At 42.2% G+C, this 16264-nt stretch overlaps 6 protein-coding genes across 6 annotated transcripts; 4 read left to right on the plus strand and 2 right to left on the minus strand.

Annotated features, from left to right (window-relative positions):
* On the plus strand, positions 1-678 carry SERLADRAFT_458644 (uncharacterized protein; the record flags this gene model as incomplete). The annotated part of the gene is made up of 2 exons (XM_007314354.1): positions 1-56; positions 90-678. The coding sequence occupies 2 exons, from the start codon at positions 19-21 to the stop codon at positions 490-492; spliced, it is 441 nt and encodes a 146-aa protein (XP_007314416.1).
* A 1005-nt stretch (positions 679-1683) lies between these two features.
* Positions 1684-3754, minus strand: SERLADRAFT_405857 (uncharacterized protein; the record flags this gene model as incomplete). The annotated part of the gene is made up of 6 exons (XM_007314355.1): positions 1684-1815; positions 1991-2044; positions 2094-2415; positions 2638-2840; positions 3081-3370; positions 3424-3754. The coding sequence occupies 6 exons, from the start codon at positions 3752-3754 to the stop codon at positions 1684-1686; spliced, it is 1332 nt and encodes a 443-aa protein (XP_007314417.1).
* A 1991-nt stretch (positions 3755-5745) lies between these two features.
* SERLADRAFT_405858 (uncharacterized protein) lies at positions 5746-6577 on the plus strand (the record flags this gene model as incomplete). The annotated part of the gene is made up of 4 exons (XM_007314356.1): positions 5746-5814; positions 6016-6206; positions 6267-6283; positions 6324-6577. The coding sequence occupies 4 exons, from the start codon at positions 5746-5748 to the stop codon at positions 6575-6577; spliced, it is 531 nt and encodes a 176-aa protein (XP_007314418.1).
* A 140-nt stretch (positions 6578-6717) lies between these two features.
* On the plus strand, positions 6718-7992 carry SERLADRAFT_379867 (glycosyltransferase family 8 protein; the record flags this gene model as incomplete). The annotated part of the gene is made up of 4 exons (XM_007314357.1): positions 6718-7087; positions 7146-7170; positions 7225-7367; positions 7419-7992. 4 exons carry the CDS (start codon positions 6822-6824, stop codon positions 7915-7917), a joined length of 933 nt encoding a protein of 310 aa, XP_007314419.1.
* A 607-nt stretch (positions 7993-8599) lies between these two features.
* Positions 8600-10481, plus strand: SERLADRAFT_434094 (uncharacterized protein; the record flags this gene model as incomplete). The annotated part of the gene is made up of 8 exons (XM_007314358.1): positions 8600-8859; positions 8913-8941; positions 9000-9028; positions 9091-9300; positions 9347-9535; positions 9595-9777; positions 9825-10034; positions 10083-10481. 8 exons carry the CDS (start codon positions 8600-8602, stop codon positions 10479-10481), a joined length of 1509 nt encoding a protein of 502 aa, XP_007314420.1.
* Positions 10482-11666: 1185 nt separating this feature from the next.
* On the minus strand, positions 11667-13138 carry SERLADRAFT_434095 (uncharacterized protein; the record flags this gene model as incomplete). The annotated part of the gene is made up of 4 exons (XM_007314359.1): positions 11667-11743; positions 11792-11933; positions 12515-12789; positions 12856-13138. 4 exons carry the CDS (start codon positions 13136-13138, stop codon positions 11667-11669), a joined length of 777 nt encoding a protein of 258 aa, XP_007314421.1.
* Positions 13139-16264: the final 3126 nt, after the last annotated feature.

Here is a 16264-nt window from a genome sequence, read left to right on the forward strand (position 1 = left end):
AAGACTACAAATTTTATTATGTTAATCAGTGCGCATTCTATTTACATTGCTTTTTGCAATTGACACACTTTCTTGTGTCCCGTATATAGGTTTGCTGACCGCAATATCTTTATGCGCTATCACTGGGGCTTTGCCCCTGGACATGTCTATACCAGAGACTCACAAATGCTCACCAAAAAACAGCCAAATCCAACAGCAGCACCTGTGATGAACAATGACCCAGCTGATATAATATTGATGGTTGAGCCTGAAGAAACACCTCCATGTCAACCTATAGACCTGGACAACATCAGCCTCAGTGGTTCGGATGTGGATGAGGTGGAAGAGGGCCCATACAACTCCGATGTTTTAGACTTCATGGAGAGTTCTGGGGATAGTTCCAAGTCAGACTTGGACATTATTGATGCAGATGAGATTGAGTTGGATAGGATTGAAGATTACATTGATATGTACAGTGACGACTTGGCACAAGACTACGGACACTTTGACTAGTACCCCATCAGATTTTTACACTTTTTTTTGACGTGCTTTTATGCTCACTGCAGTTTGGTCTGGAACTCTGGTTAGGAAGATATGTTCTTACAAGTTGTTATACTCAGTTGGGCTCAGCCAGTTGTTCGATATCAGACAGGCTGTTCAATATGGGATAAAGATGTACTGACACGAAATCACAATTAACCATTGGTTTGGCGTAATTCTTGAGACTGAAGGTAAAACTAGATAAAGCCTGATGATCAGGCAGCAGTCATCAGTCTGGTTATAAACTCCGACTGGTTTTACCAGCGTCCCCCCGGTCCCCCGATGCATGCACCACTATATACCATCATAAAACTTTTGATTCCTTTTTCCCTACCTAGTTATAAAGATGGCCTGGTTGCCATGTAACACCTCAGACTCTACTGCAAGTTCTGAGGTGAGATCCCTCCTCTCCACTTTCAAATACCTGACTAATCCCTAGTATAGACATCTTACCTTACTAGGTACTTACTTTGAATATAGCTCAGACTCTACTGTGAGTTCTGAGACATCTTATCTTACTAGATTAAATCTGAGATACTTGAGGTGCTGCAGGCACCTGACAGTTGCAGCAAAGCTGCAATGAGTGCAACTTGTTTTCCATACTTTTCTATACATCCACATGTGCCGTTGCGTGGGATGTTGGTTATTGCTGGTAGTGGGGGGAGGCAATGCCAGTCAGAAAAGTGTGAGCTTATGTAATCAGAATGTGTGCACCTGAGGTAGCAAATTCACTATGCCATTGTACATTCTCTCCCGACGCTTGAATTCAAGCTCACATCTCATTGAGGGACTACAAAAGCAACCTGGTAAACTACAATTAATAACAGAGCTGATGTACTAGCTAGTTTGAATGAATGCTCTCTTTGATTACCTTGCACACAACGCGAGTACACGGGCAAGCCTTTCCAGAATTATAATGCTTGACGGCGGCCTCCAATGCCTTCACCTTCCCAGCCTTCAGTATGCCATATTTCACTGTTTGGTGGCACCTTTGGATCAAAACATCGGTGCCATTGTAACTGCAGCGTGATTTTTGCAACAGTCATCTTTGGTATAGCTGCAACTTCAAGTCAAGGCACAACTGCAGCAACTTTGGCATCAGCTGCGTCCTTTTTTGCCTGCTTGCATCTGTCCTTTTTGTGCTTCTTTGCGACTACCAGTTAATCATATGATGCCTGTGCGAGGTGCCGCTTCTTCTGATGACCACTGGAACCCTTCTTGTGAGCTCTTTTCTGAAGGAGTTTTTGATCCACCAAGGAATGAAGAATATTTTTGATATACAAGCCAGTATTGTTTCTTTTGTATTGAAGCCTCACATTGAATTGATCAATTGTCATTCTTGGTGCTCATCTGGCGGATATATGGAATGTCCCCAGTGTTCCCTCATTATCATTGTTTGTAGTTTTCATTCACGCTTGCTCACATTGTGCATTGGTTGCTCAGTCTATGGCCCCACCTGCAGCAAACTCACTGTAAAACCGCTCCCATGTGTCCTTGGCACCGTGGAAGAACTCCACCAGCAGTCCTCAAATGTGCGGAAGTGTCAGGATCAGCCTCTGGACAGCATAGAACACCTTTGGACGCTCAAATGGCTGGCCGTCAAGGGTTGCAGTTTGATATCTTGCATCAGGTGCCAAAACAAGGTCAGGATCAGCAACAATTGCTGTGCAATGGGCAATCACTTTGATGAGAAGAGGTCCCAGATCCAAAACAATGGTATGTTCTCCTGTTGGACCTCTCACTTGTTGCATGAAAGGAATAGTGATTATCTGGGAGTAGATTGCAAGGGGACACATCTTGGAGTTCGTCTCTGGGTCAAGTAATCCAGTGAGAACATTCTTCTTGATGTTTGTGAGGGTACATTTTTCCTTCTTGTCCTTGACGACCCCTAGGAAGCTAATAAGGAGTTGATGATGAATGATCCAAACAGTAGCCACATCACCATATCTCTGGTATTGAGTGTTGCTTGTATCTGGCCATCGAAAGGTATAGCCAAGTTTGGCCTTGTTCAAAAGCTTTGCAGGCCCTGGTAGGCCGTGTTTCTTCTAGTATCCTGATATTCTGGTGTATCCTCCTTTGAAGGCATTGAGCTCCTCGTGCATGAAGCATCCTGCCCACACGGAAAATGTTGCAGCATCCTTCTCGATGTCCGACAGCCCATCAAACTCCTCCTGGCCAATTTTGATATGTATTGCACAAAGTGCCATGGATAAATGGACTTCCCTTTCCCTGTTTGATAATCCATGCCATACTTCCAGCCCCCCTGCTGCTGAGATTGTTTCCCAGGTTGCTTTGGCAACTGATGGTGCGTGATGCTTTTCCTGTTCCATCAGCGTGTTCGATAAAGCTAACTGAAAGTCATTTATTGCCATCAATGAACGGGCCTCCCTTTCATCACCCGATAAACACCTCCAGCTCTCTACACCTCCTGCATTGAACATGGTGTGCTCGGCCAGCTCGTCAAGCAAGGCTTTGTACTTCTCGTGTGCCAGGCTTGACAGTGCCTTCTCTCCTCAGGTCTCTTGGTTGGCTTGACTTTGTACATCCAGTAACAGACGCACAAACTTCTTTTGATCTTCAGCATGGTCCATGGATACACCTTTGACTGCAAGATAGAATTCTCGGGGGTCTGCCTGGTATTCTTTTGCCCTCGAGGACACATTGTAGGTCCTGTACATCTCCAGTATGAGTTCCCACCATCCCTCCAGCTGAGTCTCACTTGTATGATTGATAGCGGAGTGGACACCAATTGCACAATTGACTTTCTCACCACTTGACGTGGTAAACATGATATGGCGGGACTCATAATTCACATATTTGTGAGTTGTACCATCTCCGCTCAGTGTAATGCCTATCAAAGCTGATTCAGTCTATTTTTAGGCAATTGCAACATTGATATTGTACCTTTGGACCCAACAATCTCATCCACTGCCTGTATATTGGCCGCTTCACCTCCTTCTAATGCAATTTGTCCTATACTGCGCTTACTTGCTCTCCCCTTGACAGTCACACCCACGGCAGCTGTAACCATGGACACTACTCCTCCTGCATGGGCAGCCGGCACATTGTGGAAGGCCACAAGGTCTCTCAGCATTCCCCTAGCTGTTTCGGTGATGTTTCCCTTCTCCTTCATCATGAATGTGCCCAGGCCTGTTGCTTTGACCTTTTCAATAGCCTTCTCTGATGCTCTCTGGACTGCATGTGCCTTTTCCTTCAGAGCTCGTGCAACCCACATTACAAGTGCATGGTTCTGTTTTGACAATGCTACATTGTGTTATTGTGCATGCTGTAATACTGTCTTTATTATGGTAAGTTCCTGCTGTGTTGCCGTATGAGTTGTAGCTTCTTCAATGTGCATAGATCTAACCTGCTGCAACTGCTGCCAAAGATCATCAACAGAACTTTGAGCTTGTTTCGATTTTCAGCACTTGTTATGGTACTTCTTCTCGTCAGTAAACGCCTGTATGGTCTGAAGTTGGAGATTGAGCTGATGGTTATTTTGGGAAGCAGGGCTGGGCCTTGATATGGTGCTGGAAGTATTAAAGGTATTATCTTCCTTGTTCAAGCGGTTGCGACTATGCAAGAGTGCAAGTTGATATTTTTGTCCTCTGGTGTGCTTTTTAGAGGGTTTCCATCGGTCCTGATAGTGAATGAGGGCCATGCACCACAGATGCAGTGCCTTGTTGACTCGTCGACCCAACCCAACGCAGGCTGGTATGCTTACATAACAACTAATATACATGCTCAACAGCCTCCTCCATTCCCCCAGCTACAATGTAGCCATTTGGGCATGTCGACATGTGCGTTTGATGAGAGTTGAATGAGTAAATGTAGTGTCAATGAGAAAACTTTGAGATTATATCATCCAACCTCACTGGATGGCATCTTTTCATGCAAGACATGAGCTTTTTAGAAAATTGTTGTGGAGATTACATGCAGGTATCAAATTCCTACCAATGTCTCTATACAAAGTTGACGCTATTTACGCGTCCTACATGGATATGCTTGGTGGTCACACATTTCAGTCACACAGCAAGCATTACCAACTTTTGTCATACTCATAATTAATGGAAAAGTCTGAAAGTAGCTGAAATATTTGATTGCATTTTAGACCTACAAAATGATGTCTTTTTGTTGACATATTCCCATAAATACTATATTTTTGTGTGGATATGTAGAAATATGCTAACAAAAATACATTATTCTGATAAAGTCTTGTAGGTCCAAAATGCAATTAAACATTTTAACTACTTTCAGACTTTTTCATTGATTTTGGGTGTGACAAAAGTTGGTTATGCTTGCTGTGTCACTTCCCCTACATGCTTTCTCACCAGCGGAGTTTTAAATTGGCGTAGCATTGCCTATCCCCACTTGTAGTGTGGCACCAGGCGCCACTACAATCTTGTATGGCGCTCCAAGTGCACTTTTAATGTGGCGCAATAGAAACTCTGAATTGCGCGGTACACAGACCTAACTAATCAAATAGTATATACATGTGCTCGCAGTACGACATTGAAACAACGCCATATATACAGACAGATGAGTCACACACATTCTGAGGCAAAAGCTCAACATTAGTTCACCCAACTTGACCAACAAAAATATTATTGCAAGATGTTAAGTAAGGACTGTCTGCTACGAGCAAGGAACTTTCCATTGGTGAGTTCATTATTTATATTTTCTTTTCGAGCATCTAGCAACTCACTAATTATATTTCTTCTTACAGGACTAGAGTAATTACTTGTGACATTAGTGCTAAATATCCTGTTCCTTGCTTTTAACCTGAATGGTTATTTTGATAACTGTAAGTAAATAAACAAAAGTACTGCACATATATTTTTTAATACATATCAAACCGCTACACAGGTCTCTTAGGGGCCACTGTCCTGGTCCTGGTGCTCCCTATCCTGGGTTGACCTTGAGCATTTGGAGAGGACACTAGTGTATGTACCGTTTCCTGTGCTCATTGCATGGCCCTAACTCTGAAGCTAACCAGTAAGTCACACTTTTTTCTTTCGTTTTGTTATACTGGTACTTCAGAATACATAGTCATATTTTATTTGTACCACCATGGTCCAAGTCAGTGGTTACTTGTAGATCTTTGTATCATTGTATCATTGTAGTTTAAATTGATATCATATTATCACTGATTGGCACAACCCGACCTCGTGACATAGCATTTGAAACCCCGACGGAATCCTGACCTTCGGTTTTAGTACTGCATTCATGTATACTGCAAAGTTTGAAAATATGCCAGGCTCAATCAGTTTCTCGAACTCTGTAAAGGATAGTATGGTACATTTCTCTCACTTTCACTCTCACTCTCACTCTCTCAACCATTTTCTTGAATATAATAGCTCCCTGAAGGGCCAGGTGACCATTGTCATCGCCATCCAATATACTATTTTGATGAAGGCTCGTTCATTTTCCAGGTATTCACATTTTTGCTACTACCATTTGCTACAATTTTGCTCTAATTTACTTTGCTTGTTTTAGGTTAAAAATGTGCTGTACAAGCTTCACCGCAATATTCTATCAACAGCTTCAAAAACGCTCAAAGACATATTTTCAGCCTCTGCAAATGCCCACCTAATTGCTACAGATGGGTCAAGTGATGACCACCCGATTGTCCTTCCTACTGTCACGACATTGGCATTTGAAGCATTACTTTCACTGTGCTATGGCAGGTGAGTCCCAGTAATCTGTCATCTGAGCCTAGTTCTCTAGTGGCTCTTTTTTATCCATAGATGGTCAAGCCCCAGTGGTATGTCTGATGTGGAAGCCACTGCACTGCTTTGTGGCAGGCTGTCTGACAGTTGACAATACAAATAATATTCATTTCAATCCGCCATCTGATTCCCCCAATGAACCTGACTCCCCCATTCAACTCGAGCAAACACATCAAATGAAAGCCAGGCTAGAAGGCCAGGATCTAGTCCAAAAAGTAGTCAACATACTCTCTTTCTTGATGCTCTTAGTTGGGGAAATCCTGCATGCCAACCAGGTTTTCATAGTACATGATCAACAGACATTTTTGGCTACGTGCATAGTCACATGACTAGACCTACCCCCTTCTGCACCAAATGCACCAGACGTTATAGAGCATTGTTGCGCGAGCAAACCTTACCACTTTTTTGCCTCAGATTTAAACTCCGCTCGCAGGCACTAGATATCTCGCGCACATGCTCTATATTGTCTGGGGTAACGAGACTAGGCGCTGGCAGACTTGACTGATTTCACTGATGGCAGACGTAGTAGTGCCGACCTCTTCGTCTTGCCTTCAAACTTCGCACATTTTCATTATGGAACGCAAGGCCGCATACGTAACTCTCCTCACTAAATCATCTTATTTGCCAGGTGTGCTCGTCCTCGAGTTTACCCTCCGGGCAGTCGGTTCTCGTTACCCACTGGTAGTGATGGTCACTCCCCAATTACCAGCTGAAGCTCGGGCTGTCCTCGCCAGGAAAAACATAACAACGACGGAAGTAGCATCATTGGGACCCCCCGAAGGGGTACATACACTCTCACTCAGTGATGTTAGGTTCTCTGATACTTGGACCAAGCTCAGGTAGTTTATCACCTTTCGAAAGAAGATACTATAACAGATACCAACTAGTTCTTTTTAGGTGTTTCGGCTTGACTGAATATCACGTATGTATTCGGGAGGCTCACGTTCTGAGATTATCTGATGCAAAAGCCCTTCAGCGGGTAATCCTTCTCGATGCCGATATGCTTGTCTTGCGTAGAATGGATGAACTCATGGACCTTGAGCTTGAGAAGGATTGGATAGCTGCAACTCATGTATGCGCATGTAATCCTCGCCGATATCCTCATTACCCCGCGGATTGGTAGGTCCTGTATAAACCTTGACATACTTAGCATCTTATGGAAAGAATTAGGATACCTGCCAATTGTGCTTATACACATCTTGAACACCCAATCGGCCTCACTTCGCCCTCGGCAATAACAGACTCTAGTCCTCGACCTTATAGTCAGCTTAATTCCGGCTTAGTAGTGCTCAACCCATCACTGCATCTTTTTGAATCTATTCAACGACATCTATGCACATCACCACTTGTAGCTACTTGGTCATTTCCTGATCAAGATCTTCTGTCAGATCTTTTTAGAGGGAAGTGGAAGCCCCTTCCATGGTGTTACAACGCGCTCAAGACCTTGATGCTTATCCATACGCCTTTGTGGCGTGACGATGAAATACGATGTCTTCATTACATATTACCCGACAAACCGTGGCAGAAAAGGGTGGGGGTCACGGATTCAGGCGAGTACGATAAAACTCATCAATGGTGGTGGGATAATTTCGAGCTGGTTGAAAAAGAAGTGCGAGCTATGGATGAAAAAGGATTGGAAATAATACTATCAAATGTTGCAAGTCTTTAATACTAGTATTCAATAACGGTCCTCTAGTCTCCCTTGCTTACCTAATTCAATATATGCGATATGATTTTTATCTTCAATAATCACTGCAGAAACCAGTTTTTAACCGGCTATGGATAATGTCTAGATACCCGAGTAAAACAGATAGTGACTGGAATCAGACAACGGACATGGGGAAGTCGGGATATAAGATGGAAAGCCGCACTTTTTCGAATCTAACTAGAATCCATTTTGTCCTAACACTTGTAATGGTTTGATGATAGAATTTGAATGATTATTTCTACTTAAGAAGTACAGTTGGAAGCAAATCAAAGTAAAATGAAGGCCAATTAAAGTATGAATTAGGCACTAATTAAGATGTGAATAGCGTACAGATAGACAGAAAAGAAAACCGCTAGGAATCCCCCTCCTCAGCCTGTAATAAATCTAAGTGAAACTCAGCCGCTGCCCAAGAGGCTATAGAAACAACTGAGGTATTCCTATACTAAACACCCTACTACTTATAGTCAGAGGTGCTACTTGCTACAGTATAATGACTCCTAGGAGAACAATGGTGACTCCATGGAGTGGTGGCTATGCTCCATGGAGAACAATGGCTGCTTTAGCAGAGACTGGGTTTATCCGGTTTTGTCACCTAGTACATAAAAATGTCCTCAGGTAGTTTTCTCCTCCTCAACTCTCCACTATGTACCCATTAAATGTGCATTCAATGCACACCAGCCCACTACAACAGCCGGGTGAACTATCACCTCTCACTTCCCAGCCCCACGACAACCCCTTTTCAAGTGAACTCAGCTTCACGTCGATGACAAACCATGGCCAAGGTACTCGAGCAAGTTCCCAGCGTGCAATGCTACCCAACTTGCAGGGCTTTCCTGCTAGTGGCGACCAGAATCGTTCCTCGCTCCTTTTTGCAGATAGCTCTCAAGACCCAGGCACATACATGTGAGTTTATAGCACTCCAAATGAAGCCATTACTCACCAATCAATCCTCAAAGGGAAAATGCAACCTCCTCCCCAACCCTCAGTATGCAATCAAATGCCTTGGCATATGCATAGTATTCGAACCACGTACCTCAACATAGTCCGATGGGTTATCACAACAACTCCATCTGTAATGAATTATCTGATTGAGCAATCCAAGGCCTGCAAAACACACTCCAGCTTCTTGTCCAGGAAATGCAGATGTTACACAGTCATGTCAGGGCTCTCGAATATACTAATCAAACATTACTTGCGAGCCAACAAGCACTCACTTCAGGTCTTCAAACCGCCAATGAAAAACTTCAAAATCTTGAGACGACCCTCCACGAACTTGTTGCCATGAAACCAAAAATGGCTGATAGTTCCTTGAAAAATGTTTCAAATCAGCACCCCAAGTTAAAAGTAAGTTGCTTACCACCAAGATCCACTGTTGTTGACACTACAACAGGCAATGATCCATCCACTATTCTTTGACCTATGTGGGGTGGAGAAGACGGCTAAACAAGACGAAAGGATACAAACATTAATTGACAACCTTGAGCCCTATCCTGACGATGCACCTGTTATGAAGATTGACCATACAGTCAATGTCTGCTTTGTGAATAAAATTGTTGATTGTGTCTGGGATAATGAAACAGTAAGGTCAAATAGCACTACAAAAGACCAGGCCAAATAACACTTACTCAGGCATTACAGACCATTCTAGGAGGCAAGCCAGAGCTTGTAGATGCTGACTACAACAAAGATGTCATTATCAAGATGACAAAATTGTACTGGCGCAACTTACAGTCCCAAGTAAAGGCACGCGCTGACTTGCTAAGGTTTGAAAAACTGCAAGATAAGCAGCAAAACTCTCGGCAATGTGCAAGGCGTTCATTGGTACATTACCTTAATATAGATAGCATGCTGCTAAAACTTGATGCCAGGTTGCCAATTGTCAACATGAAGCCATCCCAGTGTTTGAAGCCAAGTATAATGTGGCAGATGCTGTGGCAATGATTGACACCAACTTTGGCTCTGACTATATCTCCTTTAACAACTCTGATTTAAGTGATGCCTCAAGGAAATGTCGTAAAGATCAAGACATTCCAGCTAATGGCTGGATGAAAATTGGGCTCTGTTGGCGCTTACTAGATGTAAGTTACTTTTTATTTAATCAAAGCACTCACTGATGATGAGTACAGTATATTGTTTTCCTTGTGGAACTGGATTCAATTGTCAAAGGGCTACATAGCACAGCAATAGAAACCAATGATCCTAGCACTGCACCCCCACCAAAACAACGCAAGACAACTAAGAAAAGGGATACAGCTACAAAGAGGTTTACCACTCACCCCTCAAAAATGGTCAATAAACCACCGCAATCAGGAAAAGCGCAGCCAACAAAACCATTCAGATCAATAGTTCAAAAGGCCTGGCTTAATGCCAATCCGTCAGTTGAAGTCCTTGAGAGTATGGCCTGGTTGCAAGATTGTCATACTCGTGCGAAGCAAGGGGAGTTAGTAGCTAAGGATAGGGAGTATCTCAGGGAACTGGCAGAGTATTTGGCTGAGAACGATGGTGATAATGATGTAAATTTGTAGTATGAAGATAAAAAGGGAGTAAAAATATTATTGAAATGTTAACAGAAGATGAAAAGAGGAAAACAATGAGCATCTACCAAAAAAAATGAAGGAAAACGATAAGCATCAGCCGGAAAAGAAGAATAATAAAGCTTTAGCATACAAACAATCACTGCTGGCCAAAACCAAGCTGAGTCACTTATCATTCAGCAAAAAAAAAGATGCACCTTTGCCAAGTCAATTGTGGCCCATACTTTCTTCTGGTCAGGCCCAATTGTGACTGTCTTGAGAGCAATGTGTCCCTTAATCCAGTTAGGGGAAATGAGGGGGGGCAACTGCATATCTGGTCCCATATATTCCTCAAGCTCCCAAAGTCAAACACCAACAGCTGCACTACCAAACACAAAGTCAACGAATACTATTAAAATATGAATGAACTTACAACTTATCCCATATATCTGTTACGATAACACATTTTTGGACCTTTAATTTTCATTCTCCTCCTTAACCTTTTACTGTAGTTTTCACACTTCGTGCCATGTGGCACTTTCCCTTTTGTTCAAACTCCACTTTCTTGTGCTGTGCTGCCTTTCTTTCTATTTTAGATACAAGTCTCTCACGCAGTGGAGCTGGTCACATGGACTGCGCCCTCTGATATCATCAGCCACTGCCTTCATTAACTGTATAGTATATACGTACAAACAAACCTGTAGTAGTATAAATACCCCAATAGATCAAGGAGACTCCTCAGCGAGTCCTCCTGTTGTATCCTCACAACTAACTTGTTGAAGTCTAAAGGGTAACCACTCCCTCATCATCATCTCTATAGTTGGTTCCAGTTGTGCGCCAGAGTAACTAACTCTTGGTTGTTACAATATCATCATGTTCACCCTCCCAGTGCTTGAACCATTGCATACAAGCAAAGCACATTGAGTCTCCTATGCATTGAATGTCTTGCTCAAACTTGAAGACTTCTAAGACTTCGCCATATGCATCAAGAATACCTTCAACAGAAGACTGCTCAATAGAAACATGAACTAACAATGAACCAATAGACCCTGTTGTGTGAGAAGCATTATAGCGCTTGCGATTAATCACAACATAATCATAAAAAGTTGCTTTGCAGTTTAGAGGTAAACTGTTGGTGACTAATGGACATTGAGAGCGGCAGTGAACAGGTGTAGTTGGCAACCACATGCAGATTGTTCATGCAAGGAGTTGGTAGGTTTCACTTGACATGGTCATAAAATGGCGACGAGGGCTGAAGGCATTAATAACACCAGCTATATATTGTTGTCAGCTATCAATTAACAAGGTTTATATGTACATACCATCTGTGTGAGCTTCATCTAGCTCTTTTGATAGTGCTGCAAGTGCAGCAACAGTTCCATGTTCTTCTGTTGTTGTTTTGAGCATGATCTCAGCTGCCTCACATGGTAAAGACTCCCTTGGCATTTGCAAGAGTGAATATGTCTGTAGATATCAGTGATATCAGTAGAAATTTAGACCAAGAAAAAAAGACTTACAAGTCAACTTGACTGGCACATAAGGTGAAACTCATTGAAGAACATTGTCTCCAACTCTCCATTTGCATGATTGTTTGTCTTGAATGATTTGAGGACCTTATTGAGACGCTCAAATAGAAATGTCCAGAAGTTGTGCAAAGGGCCAAAGCTTCGAGTATAGTTAGCAACATGAGTTGCTTAATGATGATTTGGCTTGATACAACTTGACCCGTACAGCTAAAATGAAATAAAATATAAATTAACAGCTATGTCATTAAAAAGGATCAGACATTCCATGATAAGCTCTGTACAATACTCTCTAATCAGCGTGTCAGCCTTGTTAATAGCCTCATCTGTCAGAAAATTCTTGACTAGGATACAAAGAGCGCTTGAGAGCTTGAGAAAATTAGCTGGATTGTCCGGGTAAAGTGAGAACTTAGCATCAGTATCATCTTCCATGTTCTCGTGAGCCATGTTTGATAAGAAGGTGTTACACGCCGCACGAGGTAGGTGTCATTGCAGGTGGAGCCAAGTTGCTAGTGCATATACTGTGAGGAGATGAGGAGGTTGAGTGCTCAGATCAGAGCGACCATCAAGTGAGAGCAGCTTGCCACCAGGCTCGAAAGGGTCGGGGTCATCTTTGGTGAGTTCATGAGATGAGAACTTGAGCCCAGTGTCTTGATCTATTTTATCAGTTTCAATAGGCTGGTCAGCATCCACATTGATATTCTCATTGAAGAAATTATCAATAGAGTTGGTAGGGTCTTGATACAAGTCTATTTGTTCTCGTTGGATTTGCTCAATTGTCCTTTCCAGCTTGCGTTCTATTGCACGTCACTCGGGATTTAGTAGCAGGTGATGGGCCTAATAGGCACTCAAAGGTTGAGCACCTGCAGCTGTAAACGAGTTGTAAGCATTATAGTAGTTTATAGTGGCATGTAAAGTCTCTGGTGAGTGAAAGTTAGAGCCTAAATTTGGTTCACTACTACCAAAGACCTGTAAATTAATATCTTCAGTAGTTAGTATACCATTTTCAATCATTTGCTGTTCTACAAGTCTGGAAGAGGATGCTTGAGGCTCTGAAAAGTTGCATTTTGGTGGTAGAATCGCCTCTCGAGTGGTGTTTGCAGCAGCTAGGCTTGGTGGGTGGCCTATGTGGGTCATTTGTGACATGGCTGTTTTTGAGCGCAAGTTGGCTCTCTCATGAGTTTGTTTTGTTGCAGGCGTTACAAGTGCACCATCACAGTTCTGAGTTCTGCAGTAGCAGTGAGTGAAGGCAGGCATGATAGTTGATGGTGATGGTGATGATGGTAAGGTTGATGCCGCATGGCTTAGGCGCGGCAGTGTACGATCACACACAAGTCAACACCACATGCACTAGGCTACTAGGCTTATTTTTACATTTTCTCGTTGAACTCTCATTCAATTCAATATGTATGAGCATAAAGATAAAACAGTCAGATGGGATTGAGCGCATTCTGTGCCACAAATTTACACAATTCGTGATACAGAGAGCATTTTGAGATGCTTGGAGGATGTTGCAGCTTTGAGTGGAGATGTAGGTCGTTTCCTCTGTGAATAATAGTACTTTTTAGATTGAATGTGGATAAGATTTTGAGGACTCACCTTTAATTAACCAAGCTTTCCACTTTGAAAGTTTCTTGGTTGCTTTCTGGTTCAGTAAGGCTGTTGTACTCGGTGGTTGGCGGTTGGGGTCTCTGCGGGGCTAAATGGGAAGGGTGCATTAAAAACTGTAGACAGCAGGGTCACTGCTTACTCGATGTTATAGCCTCTTTTTCCTTGTGTGATGCACTACTTACGGTACTGGATTGTTTTATCTCAATAGTCTAGAAATACAGAAAGGTTAATACAATAAGTATAATGTGCATAATTTACCATAGGTCCAGGGAAATCTGGTGTGAATGTCACTCTATATGTTTCGGGATATTTGAGGGGAAGTTCAATTGATATCGTGTTGTTGAAATCCAACAACATGTTAAAAGGACTTAGTGAGATTTTTTGAAAAGAAAAAGGCTAAAATAGACTCACTTTCATCCCAACGTCAAATACGGGTGAAGCTTACAAAATCATAGTGGTCAGATGGCTTTCACTCCTGCACTATACCACTCTAACATTCATCCCAAAATGGTTGATTGAGGTCACGCCGTTAGGGGAAAACACTCAACAAGTAGGCATGCAGTATCTACATTTTTTGTCAAGAAGTCAAAATCTGTTCAAGAGTTTAGACCACTGTGATGATATTATCAAAGCAACACATGAGCTTTCCTCACATATACACATTCACTCTTGACGTAACATTTCACTGAACCCTTTGCAGGGCACAACTCTTAAAATGCTAGATAGAAGGGTGGGCAAAGTTAACATGTTGTCAATGTCTTCATTATCATGTTCTTCGTTCTCATCCAATGACCTAGTTTTATTGTCATGCAAAATTTGGCGTGATAACCACATTGCATACTTTCACGCTGACAACATGGTTTTGTTACATACTCATGAAAGGTTTTAACTACAGTTCCCTGTATTATCAAACAGTGCTGCCCCATAATGCCGTTATATTATTGTACTAAACAAGTATCAAACATGTGGTTATTCTGTGTAAAGCCAGGTAGAAAGAGCAAAATAGTATCTGAAAGTTAAACTATACAAGAGCTGAGTTAAATGTTGAGATCAGCTTTTATCACATTTGTATTGTTTGATATGAACTTCCATCAGAGCTATATCATTGATTTGCAAACAACGAGCAGGGTATGCTTCCATATTGTTTTTTGTGGTGAATTTTTCCCTTGCATCATATACAGCCGTGAAAGGGAGAGCCTGAGATTTCATTAGAGTGCATCATGTTGAAAGGGCAGTACAGACCTTTTGGGGGGATCCTTGTCCGTCACGGTCAAACAGTGTCTGGTGATGCCAGGCAATAATGTCTGACCAATCCATTTGTGGTGAATCTGACCATGCACAAAAATGAGAATGTGTAAGAGGGTAGGGGACCTAATTTACCTTGTGGGGGCTGCTGAAGTCTGTCAATCAATTATTGAGAGGGGAGAAGAGCAGATTTAGTGAAAAGATCAATGGCAATGTTGACACGGGGCTGCGGAGTGCCTTGAGGACCTTTTTCAAATAACCATGGTTTGCTGATTTGACCAAAAATCCAGACAGTGTAGAGGGTGTTTGTGGTTTTGTCAGAAATGTAGTACATCCAGTTTTTTTTGTGTAATTGTTTACCCCATGTCTTGATGTTGGGTACTTGGTTGATGCTGTAAGTAAAACTTTGATGGTTAGCATAATTTGCGAATATCTCAACATGCCTGTATAAATATAGAGTTAGTGCGCTGTTGTCAGCCAGATAATAGATGCTCACTGAATAACAGGATCAGGAAGTGAGCTGTAACAGGCATCTTTGTTCAATTGAGAACTTCTGGGAAGTGTCTAGCCACTTTCTGAGAGCTAACAGGGACAGAACTAGAGTCCAGTATTGTTAGAATACACTCTGACATACCAATATTGCATAGGATAATACCTCTGATTTGTAAGCCAGCCCAGTATGCAGCAGCTATTCTGTGTAAGACATCTGTGGTTGCATGTCATGTTTAAGATCCTACATTGTATAACCTTGGCCATATAGCTCAATTGGTAGAGCAGCTGGCATGTATCCAGAAGGTTCCAGGTTCAATCCCTGGTCTGGTTATTATCCAATTTTATCACCTGATTCTGCACCTTTGTGCTACCTATATATTTTCATTCCTTTCTCTATCTATTCTTCTATCATTCACTATTGATTGTGTTCTCTATTATTTCACCTTTGTGGCTGATTTGTTTACCTTTGTTTACAAAACTTCGGACAGTACTGCAGAGTCCAATGCTTCCTATTCTCTAGTTACTCACATTGGACTCTAGGTACTGTATACCTGTTATACTCTCTAATAATAAAGTTACTCACATTGGACTCTAGTTCCAGTCCCTGATTGCTCTCAGCAAGTGGCTAGACACTTCCTTCAAGCTTTGTTCTTAATAAGTATGAGTAACTATATTATCGGACAGGACAGAATGTGTACGGTACCTACAGTGCAATATGAGTATGTAAGGAGTGGGAAGACTTGTCCTGGCACTGGGTAGTGCGAAGTTCTGTGAACATCAGGTTCATAGATCAGCCACTAAAGGTGAAATCTCGAGAACACTACTCAATAGTGAATGCTCGAAGATCGATGGAGAAAGGATGAAACTTTATAGTAGCACAAAGGTGCTGAATCGGTGATAAAATTGGATAATAACCAGACAGGG

This window comes from Serpula lacrymans, assembly GCF_000218685.1.
Source record: "Serpula lacrymans var. lacrymans S7.9 unplaced genomic scaffold SERLAscaffold_3, whole genome shotgun sequence".
NCBI classification, from domain to species: Eukaryota; Fungi; Basidiomycota; class Agaricomycetes; order Boletales; family Serpulaceae; genus Serpula; species Serpula lacrymans.